Here is a 19,578-nt window from a genome sequence, read left to right on the forward strand (position 1 = left end):
TCTATATCACTCTATCAGAAGTGAAATGTGTCAAAGTGTAAGCAATGTTGTTCTGCTTCACTTCTGCTTTTTGCTGCTGAACCCTACCCAAATCACTTCATTTACCCACGAAAAGTAGAAAAATCTGAAATGAATACCAGACACGGATTTGGATTACAAGGTGATCCAGGAGTACATGGGAAGACTTTGAAATCCTGAGGTGGCCTTAGTGGACAAAATCATTTAAAATTTAGTAGATGTAACTGTTCAGTCCTTTTGACCTTCTGATATTAATCCTGCAGACCTAACTACACATAACTATATACGACTATATGCAATTGTCTGATGAAATGACTTGAGATTCCTTTACAAAATGAATAAAAAACCTGCAATTAGATTAAATGAACTCTTACTAATGTTATAAAAGATGTTCTAATTGGAATTCAGAACAGGAAATGCATAGTACCTTAATTCAGTTTTGCTTAATTTAGCAATAGGTAAATTATTTTTAATAATCTGCTAAACCCAGTCTGATTTAGGGTTGACCTTTTCTGGAAGTAGATTATTTAAAAGCAGTGCCTGATTTCAGTGCACTAATGATACGCAAAAAAAAAAAAAAAAAATCATACTTAGCTTCTGAGTGTGTCTTTAGCCTGAAGTGAATACATATTTTAAATAACATATGTTTGGACTTGACTCTGATTTACGATAATCAGAGAATGAAAATGATACCATTAGAATCAAGCCATAACATCCAAAACTGGGCAGTATCTCACTACACAATCCCCTACCAACACATCCACAGGAGTATGCTTGGCAGTGTTGTGGAGGAAACTAATCTCGTTAGCCAACGAGAGAGCTTGAGAGTCTAGTTTTACAAGAATTTTTCTCTGCAGCCATGCTTCCCCCTCCTCAACATCATTCCCTCAGGCGGCTCCTGTATTCAGGCTGTCATGGAAAGGACCTGTCTTTGCATAACCACAAGTCAAGTCTCTTCCTTGTGCAGCTACATGGAAAACTGGCTAAGGAAATTACAACTCAGAATTAAAGAAACTGTGTGTGTGTTGTTATTATTTTTAAGGGGTTTCAGTCAAATCAGTCCCCTAATCCTGGTGAATCCACCATTATGCTAATGCCAATGCCAAAAAATGGTCACCACAAGTTCCTTGCTACATGTGGAGGTAACGGGATAGATGAATGGGAGACCTCTTATTTTGAGATAAGCTTACTTTTAAGCTTATAAGATATAGTTCAGCCAAACTTGTGAAGGAGGGACTTGTATTTGCTTATGCACAGTCACAGTGCACACTCAACCTAAAACCAGTGATGAAGACACTCCTGGAACTGAGGGCTGCATGAACTTCCAGTGCTCATATGAGGTCTCTGAGACTTCTGAAGAGAGCAAATCTCCCTGTAGGAAGAAAGACTTTCTGTCATGGACTCTGAAGTACAGATACATATAAGTATATATAAGCACTGTAGGATTCATAATATTGATTAGTTTGAGAAAAGAAGCTGCAAAGACAAATGAACTAATTTTCTGAATTGATTTACCTTGTTTAACTGAAACCAGCTTCATATATTACTAGCACTAAATATGCATTAGGTTTTTCTAAGGACACAGTATTCCCTGACTGCATGAGTGGTTTTCAAAATTACAAAACCAGAAGTTCCTACCCTTTTAATCTCTTTTTTTCCTTGCTTTTGTTTCTCAGATTCTCTCTTGTTCCACAGTTCACATAAGCACGATATATATTATTAACTGCTATGATAAAATAAGTTCAAAATGCTTTGTTTCTAATTTTTCTTTTCCTCGGATGTTAAAACCGACAGCTTAATGATTCTCTTGCCACTTACTAGTGAATCACCACCCTCACCAACACTCAAGAGAAGCTCACTTTTCCCAGAAAAGTGAGGCCTTTTGCTGTGCACTCTGGGAACTATAATACAAAGCTTAGTTACTTTAAATCTATTTTAATTTTTGTAGATTCCTCAATAATTACCTGGAGCAATATAAAGATCCTTCTCTTGAATTTTTTATTACTTTGCAAAATTAGCAAGTATAGCATATCTTACCTATATGTAAACACAACATGTTCAAGTGTCTCTTTATCTTGGTGTTATGGTGTGAAACAATTGGATAGCTAGAACAAATGCTGGAACTTGAGAAAAGAAGCTGACTTCCATGGGAACAGGTACAGACTAATCATGCATAGCTTCAAAAATCCAAATTGAGCACTGTCCTGCTGTCTGTTTAGAACAGCTTAGTGTTTCACAGGCTTTGTTGATCTAATGTCACCCTAATGTTTTCCAAAGGAAGACTGGAAAAGAAACTGCAATACTGACATGCCAATGGTACCAGGACAGTTTTCATTCACTTTAAATAAAAAAAACAAAAACTTGTAAAGACCTGCTAAGCGATTTTTATCCTTTATTTTGTTCCTTTGCTTGTTTGCTTGCTTTTATACATAGAAAAAAGTGTGTTCCTGCAGCATTTGTTTGTTTTCCCATGGTAATTTCCTTAAGGAACACCAGTGGTAAATGGAGCACAAGCTGACAAAACATTGCAGAGCTCTGCACACCCTATGCATCTGAAACAGTCATGTTGACAATGGCACATGAATGTTTGTAGTTACTTAGGAATTGTCAAGTTTGCCTTGCAAACTCATGACTCCTGGCTAAAATGTAGTTTTCTTTAACAAAAATCCCCCTATCATGATATATACATGGAAACAATAAAAACTGGGACAAAGTTTCAGCCTTACAAATCTTGGTACTGGAGCTGTCAAACTTCTTGAGGCTCCAAGTTCACAATGTCCAAGATGTCTGCCATCTTTCAGATGCACATATAAAGGTGGGAGGGAAAGCAGTGTTCGTGAGCAATTTGATGGCTGCTGCTCTTGCAGAGTAGGGGGGTGTGAAGCCTTCAGTAACTGAATCCGTTGCAGGGTCCGCGCTTACATATGGAACTTGAACAATAGGTATTTACTTAAATTACATCGATTACCTCAGACATGTGGAATCTGTACGTCCTGCCCACTTCCCTGAACCTTTGGAGCCAGGATCCTGTGGGGAACATAATGGGCTTAATTACGGTGTCTGGACTAGCCGTGTAGGACCCGGAAGGCAGGAGTTAACCTCACCTCACCTTTTACATGCCAGTGACCCCAGGCTTGGCTGGGAAGCTGGGGCCTCTGGAGCAGCTTCTGGATTACCACGACACACGCTACCTGGCGTGATGGCAAAGAGAAACCCCGCGCGAATACGGCCATGGTGCCCGTGCCTTCTCACTTCGGCCCGGGCGTGGTGGGTGACGCTCAGGGCATACAGGGCCCGCTCCCGCCCGCCCATGGAGAGGCCGAGGAAGGCAGCAAAATCCCATAGTAGCGCCCGCCGTGCTGCGAGGCGGGGGCCCGGGGATGCCACCTCCAAGGCTTGGCAGCAGTGAGACACGATGCCGGCCCACCCGCGCCCTGGCCCACCATCGCGCACCCCAGCCCCGCGGGACCCGGCCGCGGCTGTCACATGGCACGGGGAGGGGGCTGCGGTGGGGCGGGCCGTGCTTGGGGCTCCCCCGGCCGCGCGGAGGCGGGCTGAGGTGGCGGAAAGTTTGCGGAGTGGCTGGCGGCCGTGGCGGCGCTGCGGTCCCCTCCCGCTTTCTTGTCTTTACTTTTTCTATACACCCGTCTTCCATCGCCTTCACCTCTCAGCGGTCGCTCCGGGGCATGAGCGGCAGCCGCCACCCGCGCTGAGAAGCAGGAGGTCGTGCCGCGCTCGGCTCTGTCAGTGGGGGGAACGCCAGGGACGGGAGCGTGGGCAGCGGCTCCGAGCCCGCCATGCTCCGCCGGTCCCGCTCGGCGCTCGCCGTCCTCCCGGCGCTGTTCCTGCTGCCGCTGCTACTTGGCGGCCGCCCCGCCGCCGCCCGCTGCCCCGCGCCCTGCCGCTGCTCTGGGCACCTCGTCGCCTGCAGCCGCCTGGAGTGGAGCCGGCTGCCCGAGCGGCTGCCCCGGGGGGCGGTGCAGCTGTGAGTATCGGGGCGGCAGGCTCCGCGGCGGGCTGGGGGCACTGGTCTGCGTCCGCCCGCCCGCCATCTTCTGCCCCCGCGGCCGCGGGCGGGCGGGCTTTGAGGGGGCCGCGGGTGTGGTGGCGGCAGCGAGGTGGGGGAGTGGGCAGCACTGGGGCTGCGGCCGAGCTGTCAGCGGGCGCGGAGAGGTCGCCGGCGGCCGCAGCGGGACAGCGTCCCTTGGGGCAGGCTGCGGCCCCGAAGGCGATGGCGATAAGCGCCCGGCTGAAATGGGCCCGGGAGCGCTTCTCAGTGCCGGAGAGGGCGAGGAAAAAGTTTTGTTGACTTTCTTGGACAACGTGCAGTAATCAACACGTTAGCGCTGGTCGGTGTTGGGAAAGCTCCTATCGGTTTTCTTCGTGCAGCTCTTCATTCCTGGGTAGTTTCGGCGCTGGCGATGGTGCGGGCCCGCTCGGCCCGGTGCCGCGCAGTGGCCGAACCCAGGGCAGCGCCAACTCAAGTGCCAGATGAGGAAAAGTTACTTTCAGTGATAAACTTTCATAGAAAAAGCATAAATTAGGTCAGCTTTCTAAAAGCTTGAAAATGGACGAGGGACTTCTCACATTTGTTTTTAATCGCTTGTCTCTGAAAGATCGTCTATATTAGTTGTATTAATTTTCTGTTACATTTTCAAAGCAGATCGAGATAAGGGCTTTAAAGTAAACAGGAAGACTTTCAATTAGTTGTGGCTAATTCTGTTCAATTGCCTCGTCTGGAGGTCATGCTGCTTTACTCATGAAATGTGGATGGCTGTATTGACACCATATGGAACTGAACACAGGCACGGCTCTGGGAGTTGAATATTTCCAGGACTGGTATACGAAAGTGTGAGGGGAAAGAAACTTCTTTTTTTTTGCTTATGTGATTGAAACATACAGATCTACTAGTGCATCTGCTTTACATTCAGCAACTAGTTTTGCTTTCTATTGCATTTCATTTCTCTTAGTTTTTTGAACTGTTCCAATATGCCCACTTAAGTTTTCTGACAAAACCCAAGGATTTTGTTTTGATAGAAGGTAAGCTTTATAGTTTTATTTCTTAGCTTAGCATACATTAATGCTGTTAAAATTCAGCTGTGGTAAATAAAAAGGGGAAAGTCACAGAACTTTTTATTTTTTTAGCGTTGCTTTAAAAAGCATTTTTCGTTAGCAGTAATACAAATTTGTTTTTTCCACTTATGTTCCCGACAGACAATAAAACACATTGCAGGACATTTTTTATTGGCACAAGGGACGTTTTTCTAATTAGAATTCCCTTGGTAGTGTAAATTGCCCTTATGTAAGTTCACATTCCTTTAAAAGTGTGAGAAAATAAGTTCCGCTTGTATAAATAAGCTTTGGTCTGTTGTGAGAAACCCTGCTGTGATTAGTCATTGGACAGCTGTGTCACTTGCTTTTAAACTCACAGAAGTACATCTTTGTAGGTGTCACCAAACCATGTGGTCTGGCCGCTTTTGTGTAAATATTTCTTTTGTTTGTGACAAATGCCTTAGAAGTACCCAGCTCTTTCTTCCTTCCCCTCTTAGTAAGAACAAGGAAAAGTGTGGCGTTGTCTGTTACCTCCAGCTACCCCAATACTTGGACCTGGGATTGTGCAATTTGATAATTAACGCGTTCAGCTTTACATACGCAAAAAAGGTTTGACTAGTTTGGATTATTGTTGCAACAAACTGCACTTTACAAATTGTAAAAGACTGTTTATGAATTTTGTTGCTATATGTCTACTATGTTTTCCATGAAACTCTATAGTGGGTATAGCCAAAGGCTAGTAGTTTAATTGCAGGTTTTCCAGTCCTCTTGAGAAAACAACAGGTTTTTTTTACTACGTTCTTAACATACACTGGTGAGACCCCCAAGCAGGAGGAGACTGGAAGCTTTTCTGCCTGAGAAGGTCTAGGACCATGTTAGGCTTTACACCTTCCTTTGCCCATCTGTACTCACCCATATGGAGAGCAGGTTTCGGAAACTCCTGCTGCATACTTTCATGCCTGTTTTGTTCACATTCCCTGCTGAAATAAAATAAGAGTGACCTCAGAATGGACAAATAGGGGAAAAAAATGAACCTATGTCCCCGTCTTCTGGGTGGCAGGTGTGAGTCTACTGTGTATTATGGAAGTGTCTTCATAGAGTGTAAACAGGCTATAATTGCCAACTTCACTGTGATTTTAGCTAAAAATGCCTTCTTCTATTACGTTGCCTTCATGAGAGGTAACAGTCTGCTGAAAACTGATAAACATTTATAACGCCTTTGTGTACAGATAGTTTTGAAGTTGGATTTCCATTTAATTCCAGGATGTGTATCCTGATATTGCAAGAATGTGAGGTTGTTAGAGCTGGTGGAGGAGGAAGAGTGTTGAGCACTGGCCAGAGTCCTCCATGTGTACAAACTCCCATTGGCACTGCAGTACCCTTTGCCAGGTTCACTCAGGAATGCTAGAACTGTCGGTGGGGCAGGAGGGAAAGTCTGAAAAATGGTTTTCACTTGTGTTTATATTACATCTTTAGTATTTACATTTTATAAATCCTCTAGTTCTCTACCAGAATTGCCAGAAAAAAGACCTGTATGGTTTTCACAGCTGTTTTTCAATATTTTCCAGACTAAAGCTTGAACATAGCAAGCTGATTTATGAGTCACTTTGGATCAGTGTCTTAAAACAGCTACAGCCTGGCTTTTTGTTTTTCAGCTCTGCTGATTTCTGCTGAATTAGCAGCTCTATAGGCCCCAGTGGGACTGATTAAGGAACTGTTGCTGGATTTGCATTTTAAAATTTGACTTGGGGCTCAGGTTTCTGAGTTCTCTAAGGAAGAAGATGATAATTGTGACTAAGTGTTGTAAATTAAGTTAGAGTCTAAAAGTTATATCTATAAAATGTGTGAAGAAGCACTTGTGTTCTCCCTCTATGCATTAGGCTTCATATCAGTTTTTAATCACACAAACATAGATGTTCAGAATTAAGTTTCAGCTAATGCTGGGACTTGTGAGTTACAAAAAATGGTCATAAAAACATAATGGAAGAAAACTGTCCAATCACTTTTACTAGAAATGTGAGGTAAAGAACAGGTATATATGCTTACTACTGCTGTAAAGAATTTCTTAATATGTATCTGATTTCTGACTGTTTTCAGAGTGTGTTCTGTTCTATCTTCTATAACTTTTGAAATTCTAGTAGCAAAAGTAATCACAGAGGGAATTTTCTCCCCTCTTGTAATTTGGTTTTAACACACAAGGAAAATTCAGAAATGGAAAACTCACAGTAATAATGTTTGAACAATGTCAGTTCCATTTCTGTGAAGGAAAAATAGAATTTAATTTTCCAACTTTTTCTTTGTACATGTTTTAAGGTATGGTGAGAAATGCATTGGACTGAAATCAACTTGCAGCTTTGTAACTGGGATGTTGGATTTTTATATTTAAAAAAATTGTGCCAATCCAGTGCTTATAAGTTTGAAAAACTTCTACAGGCTTAAGCTTCACTTAGATTATTAGTAAAAGGCAAATATTTTAATTCTTGGTTCACTTTCAACTAGTCTGATTGAACTTAAAATGTAACTTGCAAGGCTTTTTTTACTGAATTTTCTTGAAGTTTCCTATGCCAGTAGTAGTGAAGTCATGTTAATAAAATATTTATAATACGTATTTTTTGCAACTATTGGTAGACAAGCATAATATATATACTATATGAAACAGGCAATTCAGTATTGTCTGGAGGGTTAGGCATTTTTTGTTGGTTTTTTGCTTTGGGAATTTTTTTTCCATCTTGTGTTTGACAACCTGGTGTAAGTAAACCAGGCATAAGAAAATTTTATGTATGTATTTTTTAAAGTAGGTGCTACTTGGAAAATGTGAATGTATCTTTAGTGTTAAAAAACAAACACCAAAAAAGTAGTTTGAAACCTAGTGTTAGTTACGCTCACGGTTGCCTTGATAGACTCCAGATGGATGTGAGTTTGAGCTATGAGTGAAAGTGTCTGGCTCCAGTGTGGTGATCATGCACAGCAGTGGTTGTAATTGCAGGATTTTTATAGTTTAAGGACTCTGCCAGATTTTTTTTAACTTGTTTTAACTCCAGCAGAACAAATCTACTCACGTCTGTTACTGTCTGGTAGGTCCTTTAGGCAAACTTGCCTTAAACAAACCTTTTGCAGAGTTTTTAGGTGAAATGAAGAAATGCAGGTTTTTAGCACTAATGTTGAAAGCTCTTTGTTGAAATAATTACTGATTCCTAAGTCTTGTCTGAAGCGTGAACAACAGTAACATGTTAGGCACTAACAGCCATAACTTGACTGAATTTTGGCTGTTTATTTGCATAGTTCTTATAATCCCTACAGACTAAAGCCAAATATTGAATTAAGTTTAAGGGCAAAAACTGTCTCTACTCTGCCTTTAAGGACCAAGTTAGATTGCTGTCTAGATTTTTGTAGCAGCATACTTTTTCAGTATTTACACTTAAGAATGCAGTGTGAGAATTTCAAATCTGTGCAGCTAATGCCTTCAGATGTTAAAGGGATTTTTTTCCAGTGTATGGCCTGGAGAATGTTTGCACTAGATCTTCAAGCAGTGAAGATGCAGTCCTCTTGACATTAGTGTGGTTAACCCAATATACAGGAGAACTCAGAATCATAATGGTGGCCTTTTGAAAACATTGACGCTGTATTGGTTTTCCATTGTTAAGGGGAAAATCTGTAGGGGTTTAGATACCTGAAAATCAAGGCACAGATATATATTAGGTGCTTGAGTCCAGAGCTGAGTCTCTGAAAACATCCTCTATGTGCCCACCTGAAGGTGGTGGAGTGTATTCCCCTCCTGTAGGTGGCTCTCCCCCAACCCTCAGCCCCTTCTTTCGTTCTGGAAAATGCCATTCACACCTGCAGTTCTGCCCTGTGCAGTCCTGGCTTGGGAAACACAGCATATCTCTTTTCCCTGCCTGTGGCTCTGAACAAGGCTCTTGCTGAGCTGCCACAGCTCAGCAGCTCCCTGGGCCTGGTCCAGTTGGCTGGCTCAGAGCATACCTTACAGCTGAGTACTGGTGGTACCCCTCCTAATATGCATACATGCCTGGGATTATTTTTTATACTTAATTTTTATTATTACTGGGGGATTTTTTTTTTTTTACTGCCAATGGTAGGATAGGACAAAAGTGACAATTAAACTGTCCTGGCAACATGGAACAAGTCAGTTGGGAGAATCTAAAACAGAGTTTTACTATTCGCATGTTCTGCTAAGGAAGCCTAGGTGCCTGGCTGAGTTGCAGAATTACACCTGTGTCTGAGGTTGTGTAATCATGGAAGCAGGGAAACTGGAGTTCTCTGGATCTGTGGGTTTGCAGGGCTTAGTCACAGAGCAGAATGCCTAGCACAGACCCTGAACTTGACTTCGTTTAAGGCAGCTCTGATATGTGTGCAGCAGGGATATGCTGTTCATCAGCTTTCTTCACTTCAGGAACTGTGGATGGAGAGTAAACACGTCCATGGCAGTCAGGCCTGTGTTTGGCATGCTCAGCACAGATGACTCTTCTGAGTCATCTTACCCAGAAAAAGTGAGGAATCATGTAGTTTCCTCATAGATTCAACTTGAAATGACACTTTGTGCTTGTTGGCTTGGTGAGGACCCCAGGTATGGTGGATGACTCCTAAGTGCTTAATTAGCATGGGGAAAAGTATCGTGGAGTGTGAGCAATTTTTTTCAAAAGGATGCTTTTTAAAGCACCCTTTACCTGATACTACAGCTGCTCACTGCTGAAGTGCACTGATTCATTTCTTTATATGTCTGCATTACAGACACTCACTGGAGTGAATTTAAGAATTCACTAAAATAATGTCATTTTTGTTAGCTGGCTTGGATAAATGCAGTGTTTTAACTTGGAACAGATGCTTGCAGATGCCTGGATTGATGCTGGTGAGGTAGTGATAATCTGTAGTAGGGGAACAGAAAAGTGCACGTTTTGGTGGATGAGTGACTGAGAAAGGGAAGGCCTTCAACAGAGCTAGTCAAGGTTACAAGGTGAGTTGTGAGTCTGTACCACTTGTGCAGAGGTTTAGAGATGTGCAGGTTTGAGTTCCTGCAGTTAGCTTTTCTGTCTTTTACTTTATGGTTACTCTTATTTCTGTTACGTTTCCAGTGCTTCTGAGGCTACAGCAAAAATTTATTAGGACTCTTGTATGATGTCAAACGTTTGGGAGGGTAAAGATACATGGCACTGTAACGAAAAGTATTTCTTGTGGTCAAGAAGTGTTTCATTTTTAGTACCTGGCTTGTTTGGTAGCAAATGCTGCAAAGGTGTTAACAATTGCTTATAAGCTGCATTGTTATATACTGGGATCTTCAACATGGCACAAGCTAAGTGTTTAAGCTACTTCTTCAAGGGTAATTAAGTGTGGTATTAATATCACCAGTATACAGACATCTTAAAACTCAGAATTTGCCCTTGCTATGTCTGTTTTCTTCTATTTCTTAAGATCTCAATTAAATTTGGTTATGTGGGAATGGTGTCCGGAATTTTGTGGAAGCATGAAAATACAACTACCATTATGAGCAGTCTTCATTGTGTATTTGTGAGCTGTGCATTACTTTTGAAACATGGGTGAGAAGAGTGAAATACTATGATTATCCAAGGAATGAGACTGCAATGACTATTATTTTTGAGTTTTACTTGTTGAAATAACCAAGAGGTTGTTATACCTGTTTTTTTTGTTGTGAGGGGCTGTGGAAGAGGGGTTGTTGGTGTATCTGAGTCAAAATCTTAAGAAGTTTTCGATTGGTCCTGTGCACATTACAATGAACAGTTCTATATTGTTCAGAGATACTAGGAATTTCTTTGACACTGCTAGCAGTGATCAAGGTATTTGCATTTGAATTTGTATATTTATACGTTGTGTAAGCAAATTAGTTTCTATTCTAATTTTGCTAATTAAAAAAATTTCTTTACGTACTTGGAGACAAGTGAGAACATAATTTGGATTGAAATTGCACTTCTTTACCTAATATTGTATGGCAAAACTGACAGGGTGTTTATTTTTGTAACCTCATAGGGACTTAAGTCACAACAAATTATCTTCAATCAAGACCAGTATCTTGGATCACCTTCATAGTCTTCAGGAAGTGTAAGTTAATTTGTCTTAATTAAAAACCATACCAAAACATAAACCCCAACCAAAAATACCCAACCTGTGTTTGTGTATGCTAATTGTATAGTTATTTCTCTAGGAATGGTTGCTTGAACAACAAAGATGCTTGCTGTTCTCATATTTTACATTAAGTGAAACTGGAATTATTTTTTAATTTTGAGGTGACACAGTTCAGCAGTTTAGCAAGTCCAATGTACCTACTTCTGATTAACATCAAAGCTAACTCTCCCTTTTGTAATATTAATAGGAAGTTGAACAACAATGAACTGGAGATAATTCCAGATCTGGGACCAGTCTCGGCAAATATAACTCTTCTGTCTTTGTAAGTAGATCTTACTCTTGTCCCTGGTTAGTGGAACTAAATCTACAGGGTTCATGGAAATATGTGCATTACAGAGATTAAAGTAAAATAATTGGAAATAGAGCAGCTTGTGGTTAGGAAGTTGATTATGTCATATTATTTAGTAGTTCTTTAAAATGTGTATAATTGAGCTTAATCCTTGTAGTTTTTGTGCTTCTGAAATACAAAGACTGCATTAGAATTAATTTATGTTGTGGTAGTACCCAGAAGCCTCAGTCCTGTTGTGCTAGGCACTGTACAAGCATCTGTAAATGTTACACAAACTTGTACAGCGCTGTCTTTAAAACAAGACTTATGTTCTGTCATTATGCATCTTGGCTGAGATCCTGATGTGTTAAATCATGGCAGAATTCCATTAATTTGCCTGGACAATAAAGGGAAATCCCCATGAGATGCAGCTTCAGAACAAGTATCTAGGTTAGAAGATGTTTTCCAATGTCTTGAAAACTTATTTTTGAGCCCATTTTAATGTGTGGCACTTTTTTTTTTTTTTTTTTTTTGACTGCAGTTAATACCGAAAATTGTGACACATGATTGTGTCCATGTTCATTGCTTTTCATGAAAGAAATGAGTAAGTTACTTGGTGTTCAATTGTAATATGAGTATGAAGCTGTAAAAGACATATAGGGCCCATAACCAAAAAAGTTGATTTTAAAGGAAATCTTATTCCTGATGTTTTAACGATAAATTAGTTGGATTTCTTTTCTGTGATTTAGTTTCAATAAACAGTTGAAGGAAGGTGTAGAAAAGTAGTTACTATCATACTATTAGTTAGAAAAAAAGACCTGTTTTGCATGTGTGGGATTTACGTTTTATCAGTGGGAATCTAAAGTGTCTAAAGCTAATATGTAGCCCTCTGGCCAAATCCTGTCCTTGAATACAAATTGCAAGTTACCTTTCTTGAAGAATCCTGAAGGGTTAAAACAATACAATAAACGTTAGAAAGCTGTTCAGTTAATTAAATTGATCACTATTCAATTGCTTACATCTGGTGATTTATAGGCGTTTGTTTTTACTTTAGGCCTAGGTTGGCCTAGGTCAGCCAAGTCAGCTGGTGCAGCCGCTGTGTCTGGGCTGCTCTGTTTGAATAAGAACTAAGTGACATTTGATACTGATGTGGTTTCTTACATATCAGAAAAGAATGAAAGAAAAAGCAGATAGTGTCTGACAAATAACTGTTGAATTTAAACACATATATTATTTTGCAGTAGCATTGGCATTACTTTTACACTGGCATAGCATTTCTGTAGTTCAAGCACCTAATTGATCTAAAAATTTTATTTCTCACATAAATTTTACCAACTTGCTAAGGTCCTCTTTACTACAAGGGTAGAAATATTAGCATAATGAAATGGCTTATATAGTCTTGCTTTTTTTCTGAATTCTTAGCATTTCTCTTTCTCATGGAAACTCAACAATTGCTGTTTAGAGGAAGCTAAAATCATTCTTTTGCAGCTGTGCAAAAATTTTGGTATTCCTCTGAGAGAATAAATAACTGTCAGGCACTGTTGAGTTGTTTGTTTCATATCCTTATGTCCCTGGCTTGGGACATTTACTCAGGCAGTCAAACATGGAAAAATCTTTGTTAGATCTGTGCTACGCACTGTATATGCTAACACTTGAAAGAAAAAAAAAGTATTTTCTAAAAGCTTTTATCACACTACTAATGCAGTTAAAGTTGCTCTGGGTGGGTGTTAGCTTGTTTTCATTCTAATTCTGTGTGTGGATAAGGAGATTACTGAATGTAACTGTGGTACAGCTGAGATTTAATACCTATTCTACGACTATGGCAGGGATTCCTGGAGTTTAATATGGCAGAAATAATTACTTTAATGTTTTGTGTTAAGTTACGAATTCCAATCTACAAGTTAAGATAATTGTTTGTTCTATATCAAAACAGATGAACATAGAATATAAAATTAGAGTTGTATTGTCCAAAAATAAATCATCTTGTCTCTTTTGCACGGCTTTTCTTTAAAACCTAGAGTAGAATCATAGAATCATTTAAGTTGAAAAAGACCTTTAATATCATCAAGCCCAACCATTAATTCAGCACCGTCAAGGCCACCACTAAACCATGTCTGTAAAAGCCACATATGCACATCTTGTAAATACTTCCAGAGATGGTGGCTTAATCCCTTTCCCTTTGCAGCCTGTTACAATGCTTCACAACCTTTACCATGGCGAAATTTGTAGAGAGCAATAAGGTCTCCCCTGAGCCTCCTGTTCTTACTGGTTGGATATTATTTATGTAATGATCTTAAATTTAATTTCACAGAAAATAGTATAAATAAAGAGAAATAAACATACCGCTGTTTGGCGTAAAAGTAGATACGGTATTGTGGTATCATAAATGAACAAATAATCTAATACTTTTTTTAGAAGTGAAAAAATACGTGCATTTGGTTTTTCTGTGGTTGATGTTATTTTAAGGGATTGAATCAAATTGATTTAATGTATCTTAAGTCATGTGAAGTCATGACTTAAGTCATATGGAACAATTAGAATATAAGTTTTAGAATCACTCTTCAAAGAGACAACTGATGACTTTCTCCAGGATTTTAAACTTTTGTAAGAAAAGAGGTTGTGAAGCCTTTCCAAAGCAAACCACTGTTTCCATGCTGAGTCTTTGTTCTGGCTTTCAAATGATGGCAGAAAAGAGGGCGATAGTCTTCTAGATTTGATTACACTTCTTATGACATACTTATCAGTTGGTTCATTACTGTCAGTTGAAAAGCCAGCTGTTTTTATTCCAAGGAACCTTCAAGGAATGCTGGAGAAGTGATACCCTCTTTTCTTGCCAATATCTTCATTATTGAAGAAGCTCTGTTACAAGATTTTTTCTTTTACTTGTGAAGAATTCTCACTGGGCTGGGGAGCCTTAGAATTTTGCCTGTTCTGCAAGAATTTTATTGCCCTGCAGAGGAAATTTCACGGCTGGTATGTCTCCATAGTAGTGCAGGTATCCCCACACAACCATGTATGTCAGAATTCTTCGAAAGATATAAACAAGCATGGGTGGATTATCATGTTAGTCCAGTTTCCATTTCTGGAGCTACCTCATTTCTAGCTATCTAGCTGATATTTTATCTAAATGAGATATTTACATACTAATGAATTATTCAGGATAAACATACCCAGAGCAGGAGGTTAGCCCAGTCTCATGGTCCCAGTCTGTCTGTAACATGAAACAGCAATGCTAACATTTTGTTTTTACCAATGCCAGTTGAGGGTTGAGCATCTTGGGAATGAAAAGTATCAGACAGGCACACCCCCTCACCACCACCCTGGGAGATGTGTGAAGGCATGAGTATACAAGGATATTCAGGCACACCCTGCTTACATGGCTGGAGATGTATCTATGATTTTATTCATGTGATGAGTATATATCTTGCTAGAGCTTGTGAGCCTCCTGGAATCTGGATACTACTGTGAGCTACATAGGTGGTAGTTCAGGGTATATCTGGTCAGGAGGCGTAGGTCAAGTCTCTGTCTATAAGAGAAGGCATGAAAAGAGCAGTATATTAAGGCAGGAAGAGGGAAGTTCAGGTGTTTGCCAGAGATTGTCAGCACAGTAGCTCCAGCCAGGAGGTCAGTTCCCCCACATGCTGGCAACATAAGCTTTTGAGGAGAGTATTGGCTTTAACAACTGCTTACCACAGGTATAATGTATAGACACCACACATTGTAATGTAAGTGTATTTATCTATCCCTAGAAGTAAAATATGTTAGAAGTTTTCTAGTTTACATTCCTGAAGTAAATGTAAAAACAGTTAAATTAATGGAGAATTTCTTTAAATTGTTGTATTTGAGAATTATTCATTTCTTGGAGAAGAAACAGTTTATTTTTTACCGTTCCAAGATAGTTGGATTGTTTTTGTATCAGGTACAAAAATAGGCACTAATGCCCTCATTCCAGGAGAACAAGTGAAAGTTCTGGCTGTTGTTGCCATTCTAATGACATTGCTTATCTAAGGTGTACCAGTTCTGTCCTATTTATCCTAAAAATCTGCCTGAACCAGTGATCTTGACATATGAGAAGAAAACTAATACTGCCTTTCAGGTCTATCACAGTTGTAGTTTTGGACCTAGGGGAAAAATCTAGAAACAGATTGAAACCAAATAGTGTAAGTACAATAGCCTTGTCTGGAAGTCCTGTTTGGTGTTTACCTACCAATACTATTTGCATAGGGGTTTTACTTTAAAATTCTTCAGAAAATGTTAACTACTATTAATGTTACTAGTGCTTTGTAAGGAAGAGACTGATTTGTAAATTCAGCAATGTTATGTAAGATTTGTTTAAGGATATACAGTTTAAATAAGAAACCCATGCTACTTTTACTTGCAGAATTTTAAAAAAATACGTAGTTGTAGACCCTGTCCAACATCATCAGTACACTGTATCTTTGAGTACTGTGAAAAATGGAAGGTAGCAGTGCCTATGAAGAGACCGAACAGCTTTGAGTATTGAAGTATTCTGTCTCTCCAACTAGAATTTATTCTTATCAAAACATACATGTAGAACTAGTATTAAAGCCCCCATGTTTCTCATTACCCACATCCAGGATGTGTTCTGTTGTAATGCAGTTGTAGTCAGTAGGCATTAGAAGAGCTGTACATGCTCAAGTCTTTAGTGCATATAGTGAAATTCTAACATTAGACTGGTTTTCAAGAGTGGAATGTTTTAAATAGACTTGTAATTTTACATTTTATTGAGTAGGAGATACTTTATTTAAAAGCACTAGAGCATATGGTGTAGGTGATTCTAGTTGTTGTGTTGTAAGGACTGATCATGTTAGTCTAGAATACAAACAAATACTTGGTCGTAGTAAAGCCAGAGAGGAAAATTTAAAAGTCGTGGTGTGGAAGTTAAAGGGTGCATGAATGATTCACAGTTCAGGAATGTTTTTCAAGTCTTACATTAATGTGTGTTTTATATTAGGTTCCTGCTTCACTTTTTTTTTTAGAATGTGAAATGTTCTGTTTATGAGAGACATAACGAAAATGTGACATGGTAGAGGTTCTCAGCTGTGCTGGGGGAATCGTCCAACTCTATCTGTACAGGAAGCCTTTAAGGCAGGGCCCATTCACTTTTGAGTTCTGAGATACTTAAAAGTGCTGCCAAAATTGAGGCAGTTTTTTGAAATGTGCCTGTGTGTTTGTTAGACAATGAAGAGAATCCACAAGCCACTTCTCTGAAGGTTTTCTACAGCCTTTAGTTTGTAATGTCTGTCAATATGTGCTGAATTTAAATTTACTGATTTTGAAGATGTGTCTTTTATCCTGGATGTTTAAAATCTACTAACAGAAGTACTAACAGAAAAGGTCAGGAGATAAAAACAGGACAAAAGAACTGTAAAGTAGCCAGTCCTAGGTGACTGTGCAGGTCACAAGTTTTCGCAGTAAGAAAAACTATTTCAGCTTTAAATTTAGCTTTCTGATCAGCCACTACAAAATTAGCCTGATTACTTATCTTTATACACAAACATAGTTACTGAAGAAAAGTGGCAATTAATCCCTTCTACTCTTGTGAAGGGATTTTTTTTTTTTAGTATTATTTGTCCCTTTCTGTTTAAAATGTGGAAAAGTGTATGTATGTTATGTGATAATGGGCATCCCAGGTCAGGCTTCAAATAGTCATATTGAGAAATAAAAATTGAACGAATTGAAGCAAACACTCAAATCATGCTTTTGTCCCAGCTGACAGTTTGAAAACAAGAGCAATAGTTTGCATTTTGTGGCAGTAACTTAAACCCCTGTGAAAGGCTTTCAGTGAGGACAGAAGGATAGGTGTGAGAAGTTTGCCTCTTTGTCATCTCACAGTGGTCTGGGAGTGAAAGCTGTGTGTAAAATCCAGGAGAATACTGTCTTGGTATGCAGTTAGAAAGCTGTAGTCACAAGAAAGATGTTTAGATGAAACTCCTGAAAATGAAAGCTTACATTCAGTAGGAGTGAATGCCTTTCCCTCCTATGCTTGCCGGAGAAAGTGGTATTGTTTGTTTATAAAGCTAGCGTACTAAACTGGAGTCTGGATCCCAGTATGAAGAAAACATTGGTCAAATATTTTACATCCTTGTCATCTCTTCAGCTACCACTTTATTATGGGAAGGATTAAGATTTGGATGCTGCCTGGAAGAGTTTGTTTTGAAGAAGGATTGAAAGAAGGGATAGAGGAATGCCAGACTGGGCTTCAGGCATAAGGCTACTTGGAGAATGTCCCAAAACTAAGAGTAGTGGTAAACCATGTGTGACTTGGTCTGAAGTTGTGAGCAAAAGCTAGAGGGAGGAACTTACTGGAATTAGTTCTTGCAGTCTTTGACATTTGGTGTGGAGACTTAAGAGGAAGTAAATGAAAGAATTTGAAAAGAAACCTGACTTAGTCAGACTTACAGACATGGAAACTCAATTTTTATGACAGTGATTTAGGCTGAATGATGGGAAAGAGAAGTACATAGAAACCCAGAGTTTGTTGTAGCAAAGATTGTGTGAGTGAGAGCCTAGATAAGTGCTTTTGCAATGAGAATGGAAAAGAATGCAGATTTTATGAGCTATTTGCAGTGGATAAATCTGTCATGATTTTCTGATCAGAGTGGTAAAGGAAAAGGTGAATTAAAAAGAATAGTAGTGGACTACAAACTAGAGAAAACTGTTCTGATATGACAGAATGGAAGAGTGGTAGGAATTTTACAGAGGAGTAGGGCATATGATGTGGAAAATGAGAGACGTGAAAATGAAATTGAGAAGTCAGGCGTAAGTGTTTGGATTATATTTTAGAGAATTGGTAGTAGTGGTGGTGATTGTAGTAGAGCAGTCAAATCACTTGTGCCTTGAGTGGAAGAGAAGTGGATGGGAGAACATTGCTCACCTTGAATGATTGAAGTTAGGGGTACATCTAGAGGGGTATGCAGTCTAAACTTCCCTAGACTTTGGTCTGCACCCTGTAAAAGGGGGGGGTTGCTCTGTAACAATAAAGAATAGGTGTTACTTAGGAACTCTATACATACAATAGGTTTACTTAGGAACTCTGTACATTAGATTAGAAAAATGATTTGTAATACTGGAGGGCACTATGTTGGTTTTGTCTAGGTCATGTTTTAAATTTTCCAAGATCTTAGCATTAACTAACTGTCACACAGCTCACTAAGTCTGCAGTGGGCTATTATTCCTGTTGTCAGTTCTTGCCAAAATAGTTATGTTTACATTGCTTTTGTTTAGAGTTGTTAAAATAAAGGGATGAATTTACACATTCACTTGCCTATCACATGCTAAGTAACTTGTGATTATTTTGGAAAAGCCAGAAAACTGAATTGGAAACAGACATCAGGGTATTAAGAAGAGAGTTTGGAAGGAAAACTTAATTAGTTGCATATTGGCGCTATGACTGGAATCAGAAGAGAATTGTTATGGAAGTATCATGTGTTTGAAAGTTTGGATTTGTCTCTTTCTTCTTTTGCTAAGGAAAACTTATCTGATCACAGAGTTGTTTCAGTCTGCCTCTTTAGCCTTTCCCAGTTTATGTTTTATTTGGGAATCAATAAACCTTTGATTTCAAGTTTTGGACAGGGTATCAGTAGCCTACAGAGTTCTGAGTTTTCATTTTCTGTTATACCTGTGTAATATAAAAAACAAGAAATTTAAAGAGTCTTTCTGACATCTGGCTTTAAAGGGGAATGAGAGGCATGGATCATGGAATGAAGGGGACCTTCAAAAGAAGGAACAGCTGCTTGCCGCAAGGAAGGCAAGAAGCTCGTGTGTGAGAGAGGCATCTGATTTGTAAACCTACCAGTAAACTGGAAGTGAGCCAGAATCTGGGCTCTATTTCTGCTGACTTTGTCTTGGAGAAAAACAGTTTCACTTGCAATACTTCTATTACTAACACTTGCAAATATTAAAAAAATACCCCAGACTTTCTTAATTCAGTCCAGTTGGGTGTCTTAATGGTGAGAAGAGCATGTAGTCCCATTCATATCAGAGGCTGCTTTTTTGTAAGGGTAGTGTTCAGCTTAAAACTAAAATTTCGGTATTTTAAATAATGTAATTTTTCATTACAA

At 39.5% G+C, this 19,578-nt stretch overlaps 1 protein-coding gene across 1 annotated transcript in view; it reads left to right on the forward strand.

Annotated features, from left to right (window-relative positions):
* The first annotated feature begins 3,740 nt into the window (after positions 1-3,740).
* LRIG3 (leucine rich repeats and immunoglobulin like domains 3) overlaps positions 3,741-19,578 on the forward strand; it is a 40,896-nt gene continuing 25,058 nt past the window's right edge. Inside the window, exons 1-3 of the mRNA XM_053978139.1 lie at positions 3,741-4,003; positions 11,071-11,142; positions 11,414-11,488. Coding sequence (XP_053834114.1) covers positions 3,816-4,003; positions 11,071-11,142; positions 11,414-11,488 — 335 coding nt within the window. The 5' untranslated portion in view covers positions 3,741-3,815. The remainder of the gene's footprint in view (positions 4,004-11,070; positions 11,143-11,413; positions 11,489-19,578) is intronic.

Source organism: Vidua macroura, chromosome 5 (assembly GCF_024509145.1).
Source record: "Vidua macroura isolate BioBank_ID:100142 chromosome 5, ASM2450914v1, whole genome shotgun sequence".
NCBI lineage: Eukaryota > Metazoa > Chordata > Aves > Passeriformes > Viduidae > Vidua > Vidua macroura.